We start from the raw sequence: 20,416 nt of genomic DNA, 5'->3' as shown, positions 1-20,416 counted from the left end.
CGCAACGGGAGAGGCCACAACAGTGAGAGGCCCGTGTACCATAAAAAAAAAAAAAAAAAGGGCATGTCAGGGAAAGGCAACACATAGATCCTTTATCATTTTTTAGGGTGGAAGTTTTTTTTTTTTTTTTTTAAGATTTGTTAGGACTCATTAACTATTTTCATTTTTTCCCTTTTTTTGATGGGCTGTGATATTCAGTCCCACACAATTGCAGGGGAAGAAAAAGTTATCCTTGACCTATTTAGGGTCCCTGGCTGGGCCTGAAAACTAAACTGACAAAGCTAAACAAGAGAAAAGCATACAAATTTATTTCATATAAGGTTTACATGGCACAGGAGCCTTTATAAGGAAACAAAGACACAAAGAAACAGACCTGAGTATTTTTATGTTAGGTGTGGTGACAAGTGTACAGTCCTGGAGGAACATAAGTTAAGGAGTACGAGGTAAGTGTATTAGCAAGGCCTGTTTCTTCTTGGTTCCCTTTGTCTTCAGAGATAAGGATGCTCCTTTCCTCTATGTATAGGGCGGGCGCCTCTCATTTACGAGAGCCTGTGCTCCGGTCACAGGGGAAAAGGGTGGGGGCAAAATCAGAGTGACCTTCCTGCTTCTGCCATTTTCTCAAACCCCTTCAGCATAAAGTATTCAGTATCCCAAGGTGGCGTATTTTGGGTTTGTGTGTCCTGAATCCCAGAAACACACAACAAAATCAAGTATATACTTACTGGCGTTGTATATATGTGTATAACTGCATATACTCAAATCTATCAAAATGACACAAATCTCTTCTGATGCCCATGCCCATTTCTTCAGTGGTCTGGAGTTCCTCAAGGCCAAGGATAGAACTCATTCTGCAAGTAGAACATTCTGTTTTTAGTCCAATGCTGTTGTTTTCTTTCATTTATTTGGTTATGCATACTCTACCTCAAGGAGAAAGGGAAATGGCATTGCTGTTCTTGGAAGTGGTAACTTGCTCATGAGTTATTTCCCATAATACATGGTCATCACCAGTTGGTCAGAAATGATTTTTGTTTTAGGTGAGGGGTTGGGATGGTGACACTTACGTTGTCTCTGCAGTCTCATGTTTGTGGTGCCCTGGAGAAAGGACTGTGCGGGGGCCAGGACTCACTTGTTTTGCTTGCGTGTGGATTCTTATAGGCTCTTTCTTGATGACCGCAGGACTGCCTAGCTCTGTTATTTTCCAACTGTTTCCTGCAGAACTCATCCTGGAAGCTGACAAAGGGGATAGAATGGGGACAGGGTCCCAGAGTCCTAACCCTGCTTCATCCTGCGTAGCAACTTGTTTATGTTGTTTACATATTGAATTTCTATGATTTTTTAAATAAGAATAACACATCTAAAGCTAAAAGAATTTGGAAAATCACTCATCTATCCCAACGCTTTTATTTGAGAGATGAGAACATGGAGGCCCAAAGAGAAAACAATGGACTCAACCCTAAGACACATAACTAGGGTCAGAACTTGGGCTAAAATTCAGCTTTTTATTTCAAATTTCAGCTTTCTATGAGTGAACCATGCTCTGTCCTTTTGATGGCCAATGAACTCTTCTTAAACAGCCAACACCAGAAGTAGTAGGTGATCGACCATGAATAGCTAGGCTCTTACTCTCTACAAGGAGTACTTTTTATTTTTACTTATTCTTGCTATAGTTTGGAATTTGAAAAGACTTTGTCAGAAAAACATCACATGGGTTAGGGTTAGGATATTACATGTTCATATAATTACATTTTCATAGTTTCTTTGTCATATATATCTTATATAATAAGAATTGTTTCAAATAAAATACACAAGAATCTTCATTTTTTTTACCTAGGCAAGTAGGAACCATCCATATCATTTGGGGGTAGGAAGTATAATTTCTAATGGTATTTTACATTAAAAAATTGAAAATATTTCTTTTCTTTTAGAGCCATGTAAGTGAAAATCGTGATGAAGTTAAAGCTGTGAAAAACCTATACCCTGGTTATAAAAACTACACAGATGTGTATGATAAAAACAACCTTCTGACAAATAAGGTAAGTTGTACATCATGATATAATCTATATGAAGTACGGCATATTTATCTAAATTTTAAAATCTCAGTAGTAATCTTCAGACTTCTATAACACACGTGCATTTCCCAAACTCAAGTACAGAGTGTGCATATTCATGTGTGCGCAGAATTAAAAATGGGCCTGGTTTCATCCCTAATGAATAAATCATTACATTTATTGGTAAATAAATCTAAAAGCTTCTTTGAGGTGGGAATGTCATGTGGTCCAAGGACATTTTGTCAGTATCCATTAGAATGTAAATGTGCATTCCTTTGAGTTAGAAAATGTATTTCTGAAGATCCATTCTGTAAGGACTATGACTAGAGATGTTAATTACATATGAAAGTTAAAAAATGGCTATCAGTGGGAAATTGTTTAAATTATAGAACATACATAATTAGAATTTTATCCAACATTCACAAAGAATGAAGTATACAGACTTACAAGGAAGAGTGTTTGTACAGTATTGTCTGATATGTGTATATACGTGCGGGTGCGTGCTCACTTACCAAACACTGTCTGGAAGACACACATTGAACGTTAAAAGTGATCCTTCCTGAGGGAGAAAGCAGAGGACTTTTTACTTTTTATTTTTAAACACTCTAAGATTGCTTTGTAAAAGAAATGAGTATTATTACATTTATAATTAAACAATTTTAAGTTAATTAAAATTAATATGAGTGAGGAGAGACCTCATTACAACAATATACCCCCTGGCCTTGGCATTTAATGAAATGTATGAACTGCATGGAGAGTTTAACTATTACAGCAAATAAATTCTTAGGGACTTTGTGCTCAGAGATCTGAATGTGACTGATTTGAAAGGTTAATACTCTGCACAGATCTTGTTTATGCTACATCATAATTTTCATCCTCCTCTACATATATTTCTATATAATTAATAAATTAGCCTTCAATTTGCATGTTAATTTTACTTGCATAGAGGTCAGCTGGACCAACCCTCATTTATTTTATAGATTAAAAAAGAGAGAAAAAGATCCACAAATGTGTGGGACTTTCGTAATCCAATGTTTTCACAGGCCTTTTCTGAGGTGTAACTTGGGCACAGTGATTTTATACATATAGGTAATCATCAATGTTCTTGTGAAGATGATAACAGATAAGTCACAGCTTTTATGTGCACCTATAATATCTTGCTGTGAGTGAGGACTGACTTAAGCATTTTTGAGTGGTAGACTCCACATAGGATGCTCTTCTCTCCAGACAGTGATGGCACATGGCTGCTACCTTTCTGAAGAAGAACTGGATGTATTCAGGGAACGAGGAGCATCCATCTCACATTGTCCCAATTCTAACTTATCGTAAGTAGGCAATTATTGATTAGTAGATTATGAACGTTTGGGTTGCAAAGTAGCGGCCAAATACCTTTGTTTTCTCAGTCATTCCTCCAGTATCTCCCTTCCGTAGTTATGTTCAATTGGGATGTGAACTAGATAGAAGGACACCTACCTATACTGTACTGGGGAGACAGCACTTAAAAGAGGCTATTTTTTGCAGAGTATGCATTTGAAGAGCACTACATCTCTTAAAATTTCTGAGTTTGCACAAAACAGAACAATAGGAAATAGAGTTCAAAACCAATAGCACTGAGAACTTAGAGCTAAGGACCGAAAGAGTGGGTGTGCCAACCAGGTGTTCCAGAGAGAGTGTACTGACCTCTTACTACTTTGTGTTGTACAAACTACTAGAAATGTGCACATTACCAGAAATGGTGCAATGCTACTAGAAGCCAGCACCCGTCAGTAAATGTCATGCTGCTATATCTGACGAGATGCACTTAGGAGGGGACTTGTCCTGCTGTAATTCGCGCAAACAAAATTTTTATTTAAACCTGGTTCTTAACCTTTGAAAGGTTATAGATGCATAAGGGAATCAGATGAAACTTGTGGTCTGGATCATCAGGAAAAAAACCCCATACAGGGCTTCCCTGGTGGCGCAGTGGTTGAGAGTCCGCCTGCCGGTGCAGGGGACATGGGTTCGTGCCCCGGTCTGGGAAGATCCCACATGCCGCGGAGCGGCTGGGCCCGTGAGCCATGGCCGCTGAGTTTGTGCTCCGCAGGGGGAGAGGCCACAGCAGTGAGAGGCCCGCGTAACGCAAAAAAAAAAAAAAAAAAAAAAAGCCCATAGACATAAAAATGCTGCATCTAATTTCAGGGAATTCATAGATTCCATAATACCAATCCTTGGACGCTAGGCTAAGAATTCATGCTCCACAATTAGATACAGAAAGGATTTCTCATTTCTTGTGTTAGCTGGCTCACAACAGAGCTAGAGGCAGGTTGGGGTGGATCATTCATATATTCATTCAATAAATTTATTAGCTTCTGCTAGACTTTTTTTAACGTCTTTATTGGAGTATAATTGCTTTACAATGGTGTGTTTCTGTTTTATAACAAGGTGAATCAGTTATACGTATACATATGTTCCCATATCTCCTCCCTCTTGCGTCTCCCTCCCTCCCTATCCCACCCATCCAGGTGGTCACAAAGCACCGAGCTGATCTCCCTGTGCTATGCAGCTGCTTCCCACTAGCTATCTACCTTACGTTTGGTAGTGTATATATGTCCATGCCACTCTCTCACTTTGTCACAGCTTACCCTTCCCCCTCCCTATATCCTGAAGTCCATTCTCTAGTAGGTCTGTGTCTTTATTCCCGTCTTACCCCTAGGTTCTTCATGACCTTTTTTTTTTTCCCTTAGATTCCATATATATGTGTTAGCATACAGTATTTGTCTTTCTCTTTCTGACTTACTTCACTCTGTATGACAGACTCTAGGTCCATCCACCTCACTACAAATAAGTCAATTTCGTTTCTTTTTATGGCTGAGTATTCCATTGTATATATGTGCCACATCTTCTTTATCAATTCATCTGTTGATGGACACTTCCATGTCCTGGCTATTGTAAACAGTGCTGCAATGAACATTGTGGTACGTGACTCTTTTTGAATTATGGTTTTCTCAGGGTATATGCCCAGTAGTGGGATTGCTGGGTCATATAGTAGTTCTATTTTTAGTTTCTTAAGGAACTTCCATACTGTTCTCCATAGTGGCTGTATCAATTTACATTCCCACCAACAGTGCAAGAGGGTTCCCTTTTCTCCACACCCTCTCCAGCATTTATTGTTTCTAGATTTTTTGATGATGGCCATTCTGACTGGTGTGAGATGATACCTCACTGTAGTTTTGATTTGCATTTCTCTAATGATTAATGATGTTGAGCATTCTTTCAAATGTTTCTTGGCAATCTGTATATCTTCTTTGGACAAATGTCTATTTAGGTCTTCTGCCCATTTTTGGATTGGGTTGTTTGTTTTTTTGATATTGAGCTGCATGAGCTGCTTGTAAATTTTGGAGATTAATCTTTTGTCAGTTGCTTCATTTGCAAATATTTTCTCCCATTCTGAGCGTTGTCTTTTCATCTTGTTTATGGTTTCCTCTGCTGTGCAAAAGCTTTTAAGTTTCATTAGGTCCCATTTGTTTATTTTTGTTTTTATTTCAATTTCGCTAGGGTCAAAAAGGATCTTCCTGTGATTTATGTCATGGAGTGTTCTGCCTATGTTTTCCTCTAAGAGTTTAATAGTATCTGGCTTTACATTTAGGTCTTCAATCCATTTTGAGTTTATTTTTGTGTATGGTGTTAGAGAGTGTTCTAATTTCATTGTTTTACATGGAGCTGTCCAGTTTTCCCAGCACCACTTATCGAAGAGGCTGTCTTTTCTCCACTGTATATTCTTGTCTCCTTTATCAAAGATAAGGTGACCATATGTGCGTGGGTTTATCTCTGGGCTTTCTATCCTGTTCCATTGATCTATATTTCTGTAGTCTTGATTACTGTAGCTTTGTAGTATAGTCTGAAGTCAGGGAGCCTGATACCTCCAGCTCCATTTTTCTTTCTCAAGATGGCTTTGGCTATTCAGGGTCTTTTGTGTTTCCATACAAACTGTGAGATTTTTTTGTTCTAGTTCTGTGAAAAATGCCAGTGGTAGTTTGATAGGGATTGGATTGAATCTGTAGATTGCTTTGGGTAGTAGATTCATTTTCACAATGTTGATTCTTCCAATCCAAGAACATGGCATATCTCTCCATCTATTTGTATCATCTTTAATTTCTTTCATCAGTGTCTTATAATTTTCTGCATACAGGTCTTTTGTCTCCTTAGGTAGGTTTATTCCTAGATATTTTATTCTTTTTGTTGCAGTGGTAAATGGGAGTGTTTTCTTGATTTCACTTTCAGATTTTTCATCATTAGTGTATAGGAATGCCAGAGATTTCTGTGCATTAATTTTTATCCTGCTACTTTACCAAATTCATTTCTGGTAGCATCTTTAGGATTCTCTATGTATAGTATCATGTCACCTGCAAACAGTGACAGCTTTACTTCTTTTCCAGTTTGGATTCCTTTTATTTCTTTTTCTTCTCTGATTGCTGTGGCTAAAAGTTCCAAAATTATGTTGAATAACAGTGGTGAGAGTGGACAACCTTGTCTTGTTCCTGATTTTAGAGGAAATGGTTTCAGTTTTTCACGGTTGAGAATGATGTTGGCTGTGGGTTTGTCATATATGGCCTTTATTATGTTGAGGAAAGTTCCCTCTATGCCTACTTTCTGGAGGGTTTTTATCATAAATGGGTATTTAATTTTGTCAAAAGCTTTCTCTGCATCTATTGAGATGATCATATGGTTTTTATCCTTCAATTTGTTAATATGGTGTATCACATTGATTGTGTATATTGAAGAATCCTTGCATTCCTGGGATAAACCCCACTTGATCATGGTGTATGATCCTTTTAATGTGCTGTTGGATTCTGTTTGCCAGTATTTTGTTAAGGAGTTTTGCATCTATGTTCATCAGTGATATTGGCCTGTAGTTTTACTTCATATCCTTACTTGTTTTAGAGTTCTTGCAGAAGCAGAACATGACGTGAGGATTTATGTACAAGTAATTTATTTGGGAGGTGATCTCAGGAAGCACCTTTATGGGGTGAGACAGAGAAGGGAAGGAAGACAGTAAAGAGCACATCACCAAGCTAGTTACCACCATGGGTTCCTGGAATTTAATCCTTCTGGAAAACTCAGCAAGCCAGTGTACAAAGCAGACCTCAAAGACAACCTGCCCAAGGGGTGGGGGAGCTGGAGTAATTATACCTAAACTTACCAGTTATTGGTGGAGGGCTGCTGGGTGGGTTCGAAGGGGCATGAAGTCCCTGCAACTTCGGGCCTTCCCCAATCAAGGGCAGAGCGGGCTCTAGCGGAGTGAAAGAGCCTCCAGGCAAAGAGTAGGAGGTGCCAGCAGTCAAAAGTCTAGGAACTTCGCAAATGAAAAAATTCTACATCAGTGGCAGTATGGGAAAGGCACGAGAGCCACAGCAATGTGTTTCTGGAGTGTTTTGAGAGGTTCCAGAGGCTTTTAGTTTTCAGACATAAAGTGGCCGTACATAACAGGGAATCTTGACTAGGTACAGCTTAGTGACCATAATTATGGTCTAGTGACCAGTTAGGCGAAGCGTTTAACATCCTGTGGGTTTAGTTATACAACATCTAAATTAAAACATGACCCAGTTTTGCAAACTGAGGTTTGAAGTTAAATTTCTTTATGGCTAATATTTTGGTTTGAATGGTCACTGTTACTCTTTCTCCAACCACTTTGAGAGATTTATTGCATGTGCACTGGCAGTTTGAAAATGATAATTATGTGGATTTTCAAGCAGACTACTTTGACCTTTGCATCTTCTCAGACTTTTAAGGATGCTTTAGTTTTTCTTTGTCTCTTTAGAAAGGCGGCACATCTACTGAGTCAGGGTCACGAGCTCCGGAATTCAGTCCAGGAACCATCTCTCCTAGTTGCTGCTGTCCTCAGAAGTAGCATTTGAACCACCAGGCCCTGACTTACAACCTGCATCCCCTCTTCCAGCTATACCCCTCTTTCTTTGATCTTGCAAGTCGCTACTCATTCAAGGCAACAAATGATCCCAGGAAGAGAGGAAAGGCAACGCTTTATAATTTCTACTTCCTAGCATAGAAGGATGGGTTGGTTAAAAAAAAAATTAAAGACTTATAGTTGATAACACCATATTGTATAACTGAAATTTGCTAAGAGAGTAGAACTTGTATGTTCTCACAAATAAAAAAGGTAAATAGGGCTTCCCTGGTGGCGCAGTGGTTGAGAGTCCGCCTGCTGATGCAGGGGACACGGGTTCATGCCCCAATATGGGAAGATCCCACATGCCGCAGAGCAACTGGGCCTGTGAGCCATGGCCGCTAAGCCTGTGCTCCGCAGCGGGAGAGGCCACAGCAGTGAGAGGCCCGCGTACCGCAAAAAAAAAAAAAAGGTAAATATGTGAGGTGATAGATGTGTTGGTCGACTCAGTGGGGGGAAATCCTCTCGCAATGTATACATATATCAGATCATCATGTTGTACACTTTAAATATCTTAGAATTTTGTCATTTGTATCTTAAGCTGAAAAAAATAGCAAAAATTTTTGAACTAGTTGCAAGATTTAATTTCTTCATTTATTTTTCCTTACAAATGATCCCCTGCTCTCCCTTCTAATTCTTGCTGCTTTGTGCCCTTCTGATATTAACCTCTGCTCAATGGTTCAAACTCCTTCATGATCCTTTTTTACTCCAGGACTCGGATGGTCTGATTTTTTTGTGTGTGTGCAGTGCGCGGGCCTCTCACTTTTGTGGCCTCTCCCGTTGCGGAGCATAGGCTCTGGATGCGCAGGCTCAGCAGCCATGGCTCACGGGCCCAGCCGCTCCACGGCACGTGGGATCTTCCCGGACCGGGGGACGAACCCGTGTCCCCTGCATCGGCAGGCAGACTCTCAACCACTGCGCCACCAGGGAAGCCCCTGGATGGTCTGATTTGACTAATGTGTTTATGTCAGCATTAGAGCTGAGATGGGAATCATCATTTTCAGTGATAGCACCATCATTTTTGTTAGTGCCTTTCTCTTGTTGGACCCACGTGGGTCTCCTTGTTCTGACTGTCTCCTCTCTCTACAGGCTCAGCAGCGGCCTTCTCAATGTGCCAGAGGTCCTGAAACATGGAGTGAAGATAGGGCTGGGTACAGGTTAGTAGTTTCCCATGAAGAACCATGGCAAAGTGGTTAAGTGCATAACTTTCAAATGTGACTAATTTTCAAGTAAGAGTTCTGTGTTTTAAAAGACTTAGTTTTATTTTCTGGTAGTCATATCTAGAGCTAATAAAATAATGAGGTTGGAAGCAGTAAGAAAGTGTATGCGAAGGGAAAAGTTTTGATGACATTAACCTCTTGAAAGCCATTAACCATGTTTACTATCCAGACATGGGGCTATAAAGGATAAGTCCTTCTCAAGTGTTTTAGAGATTCTTTTTGAAAAGTCCTTGTTTTTTGTTTGTTTGTTTTGTCCTTCCTGCTAAATTTCAATGGTTTGGATTTGTATGTTTTTGGTTTTCAATAGCTGTGTCATCACAAATACTATCTCAAAAGAAAATTATTCAACTTTGCCAGTAGTGAGCACAAATTCAGTCTATGCCATAACGGAGAACTCTAAGATATGTTAAAAAGCATGCTTTGCTTTTAAGCAGTTTTTAACAAAATGAGATTCTAATTCCCACAGGCAGTCTGATGTTTGCTAGGCTGAAGGACAGTCTAGGTGGCTGATGAATTAGTGATGTCTCCTTTTTTTTCACAGTACATTTGAATTGTTTTTCTTGAGTGTGTACTGTGCTGCTCACTTTAGAAGTGTCAGTCAGGCCCAAATGTTTAGGCATCCACTGTGAGCCTTTTTTTTTAATCACTGTGTGTGAATGAACTAAAAAAAATTTTTTTTAAATGGCTGTGGGGCACAAGGTCTTATTTTTCATTCTTGATGGGTTTGTCTTCCTGATATGTAAGAGCACCAGAATGTTTGCATATTGACAATAATGGTTTTTATCATTTTCTGCAATGACTCAAGTCTCAGTTAATTTTTGTACCAAGCAATATTGGTAGGACATACAATAATACAAAATGGTTTATCTATAATTTTAAAGAGGTGTGCTAGTTAGAAGTTTTTCTAAATTTTACATGAATCAGAGCAATTAAAATTCTTAAAATTTTGAATTTAAGCGTTGAATCATTGAGATTGTGTAGTACCTGGATATAGTCTCAGGTATTAAGGCAGGAAACCAGTTATTTTTAACTTCACAGAAAAGCTTTAAATGAATAAAAAATAAGTGGCCAAGAGTTTTTGTCAATCAATTGAAAATTTGGTAGAAATGCAAAAATCATATGTACTGCTTTCAAATTTTCTAGGATTTTGGTCTCCATGATTTAAGTTCATCACATGATTTCCAGTTCTTGATTTTGGGTTGTATAGTGATTGTCTAAAATGATTAGGTAAAGCTATGTCACTTATTAGCTGTAAGACCCTGAGCAAATTACCTTAATTTTCTAAGGCTTTGTTTCCTAATTTCTATAACAATAATTATAATAATGTCTATGTTACAACCTTGTTTTGAGGCTTAAATGAAAAAAAATGTGTGTGAGGTGGTTAGCACATATCTGGCATGTTGCAGTGGTTAATGAAGATTGGCTTAAAAGGGAAAAAGTAACATTGGTTTCCGATTAAAGGTTTGATTAAGTATGATATATTATCATATTAACTTGGAGAATGTTGTTGCATTTTACATAGTCTCTGTTGTAACAGCCATCCTATGCACCGGTATTACCTAAACATGACCTTTATGTATAAACCTGTCCTTCTGCTTTGGACTTCAGTAGATTATTTAACTGTAACTTATACTGTGGACAGAGAGCAGGTCCAAGAATGGATCATTCACCATGTCTATAAGAAACAGAGGCAGATCTGGACTTTCTCAAATATTAAATAGGAGAAACCCTGATGAAGCTTCACAAAAATATTGCAAAACAAGAGAAAGCAGTATCAAAAAGAAGAAGAAGATGAACATAGCTCTGAAAAGCATCTACTTCAGGATCCAGAATAAGAGTTCAGAAAATTGCTAGCATCCTTAGAGTACAAGAAGACATGGCTGTATGGAAAGACCATGAGTTTTGATGGAAAAGGAAAATTTGAAAATGAAAGAAGAAAACTGAAAAAGAAAAGAAAAAAAGAATAGGAAGCATGTAGATAGACCCTCATACACTACTGCAGGGAGATTAAATGGTACAACCAACGTAGAGAACTGTTCGGCAGTTTCTTATAAAGTTAAATATACATCAGTAATTCCATTTTGGGTATTTACCCTAGAGAAATGGACATACATATTTGCACAAATAGTTGTACAAGAATATTTATAGTATCTTTATTAATAGCCCCAAACTGGAAATAGTCCAAACAGCTTCCAAGAGGAGGACAGATAGGCAAATGTGGCATATTTATACAATTAAATATTATTCAGCATTCTAAAAACAGAACAAAACGTTGATATATGCAGAATATGGATAAATCTCAAAAATATTTTGTTAAAAATGCTGGAGAGGGTGTGAAGAAAAGAGAATGCTCCTACACTATTGGTGGGAATGTAAATTAGTGCAGCCACTATGGAAAACTGGAGCTTCGTCAACTGAAAACAGAGTTGCCATATAATCCAGCAATCCTACTCCTAGGCATGTATTTGGACAAAACTATAATTCAAAAAGATACATGCACCCCTATGTTCACAGCAGCATTATTTACAATAGCCAAGACATGGAAGCAACCTAAGTGTCCATCAACAGAGGAATTGAAAAAAAAAGATGTGGTATAGAAGATCTAGATGCCTAGAGGAGACAAGATGGCAGAATGGAAAGACTAGAGCTCACCTCCTCTCACGAAAACACCACAATCACAACTGATTGCTGAACAACCATGGACAAAAAAGACTTGAACCTACCAAAAAAGGTATTCTAAAGACAAAGAAGGAGCCACAAATAATTATTTCACAGAGGTTCTCCCACAGGAGTGAGAGTTCTGAGCCCCATGTCATGCTCCCCAGCCTGGGGGTCTGGCATCAGGAGGAGGAGCCCCCAGAACATTTGGCTTTGAAGGCCAGTGGGGCTTGAATGCAGGAGCTCCACAGGACAGTGGGAAACAAACACTCCACTCTTGAGGAAGCACACAAGGTTTCACAGGAACTGGAACCCAGAGCAAAGCAGTGACTCCATAAGAGGGTGGGCCAGACCTATCTTCAAGTCTTGGAGGGTCTTCTGGGGAGGTAGGGATTGGCTGTGGCTCACTCTAGGGGCAAGGACATTGGTGGCGGATGCCTCAGGCCAAACAACAAACAGGGTGGGAACACAGCCCCACCCATCAGCAGACAGGCTGCCTAAAGTCATCCTGAGCCAAAAGCTGCCTATAAACACACCCCTTGACATAGCCCTGCCCACCAGAGGGACAAGACCCAGCTCCACCCACCAGTGAGCAGGCACCAGTTCCTCCCACCAGGAAGCCAGCACAAGCCCCCAGATCAATCTCATCCACCACGGGGCACATACCAGAACCAAGAAGAATTACAATCCTGCAGCCTGAGGAATGGAGATGGCAAACACAGAAAGTTAGACAAAATGAGACAGCAGAAAAATATGAAGGAACAAGATAAAAACCCAAAAAAACAACTAAGTGAAGTTGAGATGGGCAATCTACATGAAAAAGAATTCATAGTAATGATAGTAAATACTATTCAAGATCTTGGAAAAAGAATAGAGGCACAGACAGAGAGGATACAAGAAATGTTTAATAAAGAGCTAGAATCTTTAGAACAAACAGATGAACAATAAAATCACTGAAATGAAAAACATACTAGAAGGAATCAATAGCAGAATAAATTAGAAAAATGAATAAGTGAGCTGGAAGACAGATTGGTGGAAACCACTGCTGCAGAACAAAGAAAGAAGAATGAAAAGAAATGAGGACAGTCTAAGAGACCTCTGGGACAACATTAAACACAACAACATTTGCATTATAGGGGTCCCAGAAGGAGAAGAGAGAGAGAAAGGGCCTGAGGAAACACGTGAAGAGATAGTAGTTGAAAATGTCCCTAACATGGGAAGGAAACACTCAAGTACAGGAAGCACAGAGTCCCATAGAGGATAAACCCGAGGAGGAACACACCAAGACACATATTAATCAAACTGACAAAAATTAAAGACAAGGAGAAAACATTAAAAGCAACAAGGGAAAAGCAATAAGTAACCTTATGGGAGTTCCCTTGTATGTTGTCAGCTGATTTTTCAGCAGAAACTATGCAGGCCAGAAGGGAGTGACATGATATATTTAAAGTCATGAAAGGGAAAAACCTATAACCAAGAATACTCTACCTAGCATGGCTCTCATTCAAATTTGACAGAGAAATCAAAAGCTTTACAGACAAACAAAAGCTAACAGAATTCAGGACCACCAAACCAGCTTTACAGCAAATGCTAAAGGAACTTTTCTAGGCAGAAAAGGCCACAACTAGAAACAAGAAAATTATGAAATGGGAAAGCTCACTGGTAAAGGCAAACATACAGTAAACATAGGAAATCATCCACACACAAATATATCAAAACCAGCAAACATGAGGAGAGTACAAATGCAGGATATTGGAAATGGATTTGAAATTAAGAGACCAACAGCTTAAAACAAACTTGCATATGTATATAGACTAATCTATCAAAACCTCATGGTAACTGCAAACCAAAAATCTACAATAGATACACACACACAAAAGAAAAGAGAATTCAAACACAACATTAAAGTTAGACATCAAATCACAAAACAAAAGAGGAAGGGAAGAAAAAAGACCTGCAAAAACAAACCCAAAACAATTAACAAAATGGCAATAAGAACATACATATCGATAATTACCTTAAATGTAAACGGATTAAATGCTCCAACCAAAAGACGTAGACTGGCAGAATAGATACAAAAATAAGACCCATATATATGCTATCTACAAGCAACCCACTTCAGATCTAGGGATACATACAGACTGAAAATGAGGGGATGGAAAAAGATATCCCATGCAAATGGAAATCAAAAGAAAGCTGGAATAGCAATACTCATATCAGACAAAATAGACTTTAAAATAAACACTGTTACAAGAGACAAAGGATACTAAATAATGATAAAGGGATCAATCCAGGAAGATGTAACAATTGTGAATATATATGCACCCAACATAGGAGCACCTCAATAATATTAAGGTAAATGCTAACAGCCATAAAAGGAGAAATTGACAGTAACAGGGTAATAATGGGGGCCTTTAACAACCAACTTTCATCAATGGATAGATCATCCAGAAATAAAATCAATAAGGAAATAAAGGCCTTAAATGACACATGAGAGCAGATGGACTTAACTGATATTTATAAAGCATTCCATCCAAGGGCAGCAGAAAAAACACATTCTTCTGAAGTGCACATGCAACATTCTACAGGATAGAACACATGCTGGGCCACATTGCAAACCTCAGTAAACTTAAGAAAACTGAAATCATATCAAGCATTTTCTCCAACCACAACACTATGAGATTAGAAACCAACTACAAGAAAAAAAATGGAAAAAACACAAACACGTGGAGGCTAAACTATATGTTACTAAACAACCAATGGATCACTGAAGAAATCAAAGAGGAAATTAAAAAATACCTAGAGACAAATGAAAATGAAAACACAACAATCCAAAACCTATGGGACACAGCAAAAGCAGTTCTAAGAGCAAAGTTTATAGCTATAAAATCTTATCTCAGGAAACAAGAAAAATCTCAATCTAAACTTATACCTAAAGAACCAAGAGAAAGAAGAACAAACAAAATCCAAAGTTAGTAGAAGGAAAGAAGTCATAAAGATCAGAGCAGAAATAAATGAAAGAGAAATGAAAAAAAGACAAGATCAATGAACCTAAAAGCTGGTTCTTTGGGGAAAATAAACAAAAGTGATAAACCTTTAGCCAGACTCATCAAATAAAAAAGGGAGAGGGCTCAAATCAATAAAATTAGAAATGAAAAAGGTGAAGTTACAATTGACACTACAGAAATACAAAGGATCATAAGAGACTACTACAAGCAACTATATGCCAGTGAAATGGAAAACCAGAAGAAATGAACTAATTCTTAGAAAGGTACAATCTTCCAAGACTGAACCAGAAAGAAATAGAAAACATGAAGAGACCAATCACAAGTACTGAAATTGAAACTGTGATGAAAAAGCTTCCAACAAACAAAAGTCCAGGACTAGATGGCTTCCAGGCGAATTCTATCAAACATTTAGAGAAGAGTTAATAACTATCCTTTTGCAGAGGAAGGAACACTCCCAAATTCATTCTAGGAAGCCACCATCACCCTGATATGAAAACCAGCCAACGATACCATGAGAAAAGTGAATTACAGGCCAATATCACTGATGAACATAGACTCAAAAATTCTCAACCAAATAATAGCAAACCAAATCCAACAATACATTAAAAGGATGACACACCATGATCAACTAGGATTTATCCCAGGGGTGCAAGGATTTTTCAGTATCCGCAAGTCAGTCACTGTGATACACTACATTAACAATGAAGAATAAAAACCATATGATCATCTCAATAGATGCAGAAAAAGCTTTTGACCAAATTCAACACCCATCTATGATAAAAACTCTCCAGAAAGTGGGCACAGAGGGAACCTACCTCAACATAATAAAGGCCATATATGACAAACCCACAGCTAACATCATACTCAATGGGGAAAGGCTGAAACCATTTCCTCTATGATCAGGAACAAGACAAGGATGTCTGCAGTCATCCCCTTTTTTTTTTTTTTTTGCGGTACGCAGGCCTTGCACTGTTGTGGCCTCTCCCGTTGCAGAGCACAGGCTCCGGACGCGCAGGCCCAGCGGCCATGGCTCACTGGTGTAGCCGCTCCGCGGCATGTGGGATCTTCCCGGCCCAGGGCACAAACCCGTGTCCCCTGCATCGGCAGGTGGACTGTCAACCACTGCGCCACCAGGGAAGCCCTGAGCAATCACCACTTTTATTCAACATAGTTTTAGAAGTCCTAGCCACGGCAATCAGAGAAGAAGAAGAAGAAAAGGAATCCAAATTGGAAAAGAAATAAAAGTCATTGTTTGCATATGACATGATACTATACATAGAAAGCCCTAAAGATGCTACAGAAAAGTACTAGAGCTCATCAATGAATTCAGTAAGGCTGCAGGATACAAAACTAATACACAGAAATCTGTTGCATTTCTATACACTAACAACGAAAGATCAGAAAGAGAAATTATGGAAACAATCCCATTTACCATCACATAAAAAAGAATAAAATACCTAGGAATAAACGTACCTACGGAGGTTAGATACCTGTATTCTGAAAGTTATAAGATGCTGATGAAAGAAATAAAAGATAACACAAACAGATAGAAAGATATTCCATGTTCTTGTATTGGAAGAATCAATTATGTCAAAATGACTGTACTACCCAAGGCAATCTACAGATTCAATGCAATCCCTATTAAATTACCAATGACATTTTTCAGAGAAATAGAACAAAAATTTTCAAAATTTGTATGGAAACACAAAAGACAACAGAGCCAAAGCAAACCTGAGAAAGAAAAACCGAGCTGGAGGAATCAGGCTCCCTGACTTCAGACTATACTACAAAGCTACAGTAATCAAAACAGTATGGTACTGAAACAAAAACAGAAATATAGATCAATGGAACAGGATAGAAAGCCCAGAAATAAACCCATGCACCTATGGTCAATTAGTCTACTACAAAGGAGGCAAGAATATAGAATGGAGAAAAGACAGTCTCCTCAATACGTGTTGCTGGGAAAACTGGACAGCTACACATAAAAGAATCAAATTAGAACATTCTCTAACTCCATTCACAAAAATAAACTCAAAATGGATTAAAGACCTCAATGTAAGACCAGATACTATAAAATTCTTAGAGGAAAAACACAGGCAGAACACTCTTTGACATAAATTGCAGTAAGATCTTTTTGGATCCACCTCCTAGAGTAATGAAAATAAAACAAAAATAAACAAATGGGACCTAATGAAACTTAAAAGTTTTTGCACAGCAAACCATAAACAAAATGAAAAGACAACCCATAGAATGGGAGAAAAATATTTGCAAAGCAATCTCCAAAATAAACAGCTCATGCAGCTCAATATCAAAAAAAACCACAACCCAATCAAAAAATGAGCAGAAGATCTATATAGACATTTCTCCAAAGAAGACATAAAGAGGGAATTCCCTGGCAGTCCAGTGGTTAGGACTGAGCGCTTTCACTGTCATGGCCCAGGTTCAATCCCTGGTCAGGGTACCTACAAGCTGTGTGGTACAGCTACAAAAAAAAAAAAAAAAAACAAACAGAAGACCAAGAAGCACATGAAAAGATGCTCAACATCACTAGTTATTAGGGAAATTCAAATCGAAACTACAATGAGGTATCACTTTACATCAGTCAGAATGGCCATCATCAAAAAGTCTACAAACAATAAATGCTGGAGAGGGTGTGGAGAAAAGGGAACCCTCTTATACTGTTGGTGGGAATATAAACTAGTAAAACCATTGTGGAGAAGAGTATGGAGGATCCTTAAAAAACTAAAAATAGAACTACCATATGATCCAGGGATCCTACTCCTGGGCATGTATCCACAGAATAACATACTTTGAAAAGATACGTGCACCCCAATGTTCACTGTAGCACTATATACAATAGCAAAGACTTGGAAGCAACCTAAATGTCCACTGACAGAGGAATGGATAAAGAAGATATGGCATATATATATATATATATATATATATATATATATATATATATATACACACACACACACATATACAACGGAATATTATTCAGCCATTGAAACGAGTGAAATACTGCCATTGGCAGCAACATGGATGGACCTAGAGATTATCACACTAAGTGAAGTAAGTCAGACAGAGAAAAACAAATATCATATGGTATCACTTAAATGTGGAATCTGAAAAATGATACAAAAGAACTTATTTACAAAACAGAAATAGACCCACAGACATAGAAACCAAACTATGGTTACCAAAGGGGATAGGGGGAGGAAGAAATTAGGAATTTGGGATTAACAGATACACATTACTATATATAAAATAAACAAACAAGGATCTACTGTATAGCACAGGGAACTATATTCAACATCTTGTAATAATATATTCAGTATCTTCTAATACCCTCCAATGGAAAAGAATCTGAAAAAGAATTTTATATATATATATAACTTTTTAATAGAGTTTTATATATATAACTGAATCACTTTGCTTTATACCTGAAACATGTAAATCAAATATACTTCAATAAAAAAAAATCCTTAAGCATTCCCTCCCATTACCAACAGTGTCAAGTCTAAATTCCTTAGGGAAGTACAGATATCAGGCACCACCTGGTCCCTCTTGTCCTTCCCACTCATCTCTTCCTGTATCTATGGAACAGAAACAGACTCACAGACATGGAGAACAGACTTATGGTTGCCAAGGGGGAGGAAGTTTGGGGGAGGGATGGATTGGGAGTTTGGGGTTATTAGCAGATGCAAACTATTATATATAGGATGAATAAACAACAAGGTCCTACTGTATAGCACAGGAGACTATGTTCAATATCCTGTGATAAACCATAATGTAAAAGAATATGAAAAAGAATATATATATATAATATAGTTTATATATATATATATATATATATAAACTAAATTACTTTGCTCTACAGCAGAAACTAACACAACAATGTAAATCAACTATACTTCAATAAAATAAATTTTAAAAAGGGGTCCAATCAAGATGGCAGAGCAGAAGGACGTGGAGCTCACCTCCTCCCACAAATACAGCAAACAGTGCTCACAGAATACCTACTGAACACTGGCAGAAGACTCAGATAACAGAAAACTATCTGAGAAATTTCACCACCTTAACTGGGTAGGATGAAAAAAGAAGGAAAAAAAGGAAGCAGGCTGGGACCTGTGCCCTTGGGAGGGAGCTGAAAAAAAGGAAAGGTTCCTGCACCCCAGGAAGCCCTCTCTCTGGTGGGGAACAAAAAGCAAGCTTCAGAGGCTTGGAGGAAAGCACAGCACTCAGTTTGTGGCTGGCAGAACAGAAAGAGAGCTTCCCAGAAGGTCTGTGCCACTGCCCTGCACTCCCCAGCCTGAGACATGTGTCTTCTGTTGCAGGTGGGGGCTGGGTGCTGAAACTTGAGCTTTAGAGGACAGACCTAGGGAGAGACCTGGGGTTGGCTGTGGGGACACAGCCTGAAGGGGCTGGAGTGTGGTATGGCTGCAACCTGGGATGTACATAGAAGCCTAGGCCCACCACAGAAGTGGAGCACCATTAAGGGGCACGTGAAGGGAGTGGCAGGGCCCACCATAGCAGCCATTTTCTCCGTGCTCATTCAGGCGGCACAGCATGGCCTCTGTGAGCTCTGGGAGCACGCAAGCCAGTGGGTTGCCCACACACAGTGGTGGGGCTGAAATCAGAGCTGAGCCCCAGGGCTTGCACAACTTAGGAAGCAGGACTGAAATCTCTCCCTGTGGCTGCACAATACACGGATTTACACCACTGCCACTGGCTTTGTAAACTCAGTGCCCGTGGGTCATCAGAGTGGATGGCGGGTTCTCCCATGGCTGGGACAGGTCTGGCCTTAGCAGCTGTGGGCTTTGGGGGTGTGTTCATGTGGAGGCTGGGCCAGGCCAGGGTCTGGGCTGTCTCCATAGCTTCCATGGTGAGCCCAGGTGTGAGACTGCTGCAGTCCTGGTATCTGACTTCAGTGGATCTGCGTCTACAGATCTCTGCTGGTGGCTTTGTGATAACAACACCTGAGGGACACCAGGGCCAATTGCTGGCATTCCCATGGTGTAGGCAGAGCCAAGGGCAGTGCTAACCTCAGTGTACTTTGTGAGCCTGTACAACGGGTGACAGGTGACACATCAAAGTGCACTCCCAGGTGGACAGCTCTGGTGAAGGAATATTCCGTGGCTCCTCTCCCAGTGGGTGTGCTCCAACCCTGCTTACCTCACACCACATCTCAGAAATGGATAAGAGGCTTCTACTCCAACAACTAGGGAGCAGACCCTGCCCCCACAGGCTGTGACAACCACAGAGCAAAGAGGAGGCCCCACTCAACATCCAGTACTGGCTCTGATCACCACAACAGCAGTCACAACCCCCCATCAAGAGGATAAAGGCCAGCACACACTGAGGAAGAGGCAGCAGGCATCCATATTAAAAATAGCACTTGTACCAAATATATTAAACCTACACAGGCTAATTAGGGATGCTCCCACATAAAAATAGCCCTCCAAGACCACAGTAGATAATTGTTTCTCCTAAACGTATAGAGTAAGATAAACGTAAGAAAAATGAAGAAGCAGAGGAACC

At 39.2% G+C, this 20,416-nt stretch overlaps 1 protein-coding gene across 1 annotated transcript in view; it reads left to right on the top strand.

The window, feature by feature from the left end:
- Positions 1-20,416, top strand: part of GDA (guanine deaminase) — a 134,246-nt gene that overhangs the window by 77,900 nt on the left and 35,930 nt on the right. Inside the window, exons 8-10 of the mRNA XM_060014631.1 lie at positions 1,926-2,033; positions 3,276-3,373; positions 9,079-9,146. Coding sequence (XP_059870614.1) covers positions 1,926-2,033; positions 3,276-3,373; positions 9,079-9,146 — 274 coding nt within the window. The remainder of the gene's footprint in view (positions 1-1,925; positions 2,034-3,275; positions 3,374-9,078; positions 9,147-20,416) is intronic.

The sequence above is a fragment of the Delphinus delphis genome, chromosome 6 (genome assembly GCF_949987515.2).
Source record: "Delphinus delphis chromosome 6, mDelDel1.2, whole genome shotgun sequence".
NCBI lineage: Eukaryota > Metazoa > Chordata > Mammalia > Artiodactyla > Delphinidae > Delphinus > Delphinus delphis.
Note: the sequence above shows the minus strand (reverse complement) of the source record. Positions and strands in the feature narration are given on the sequence as shown.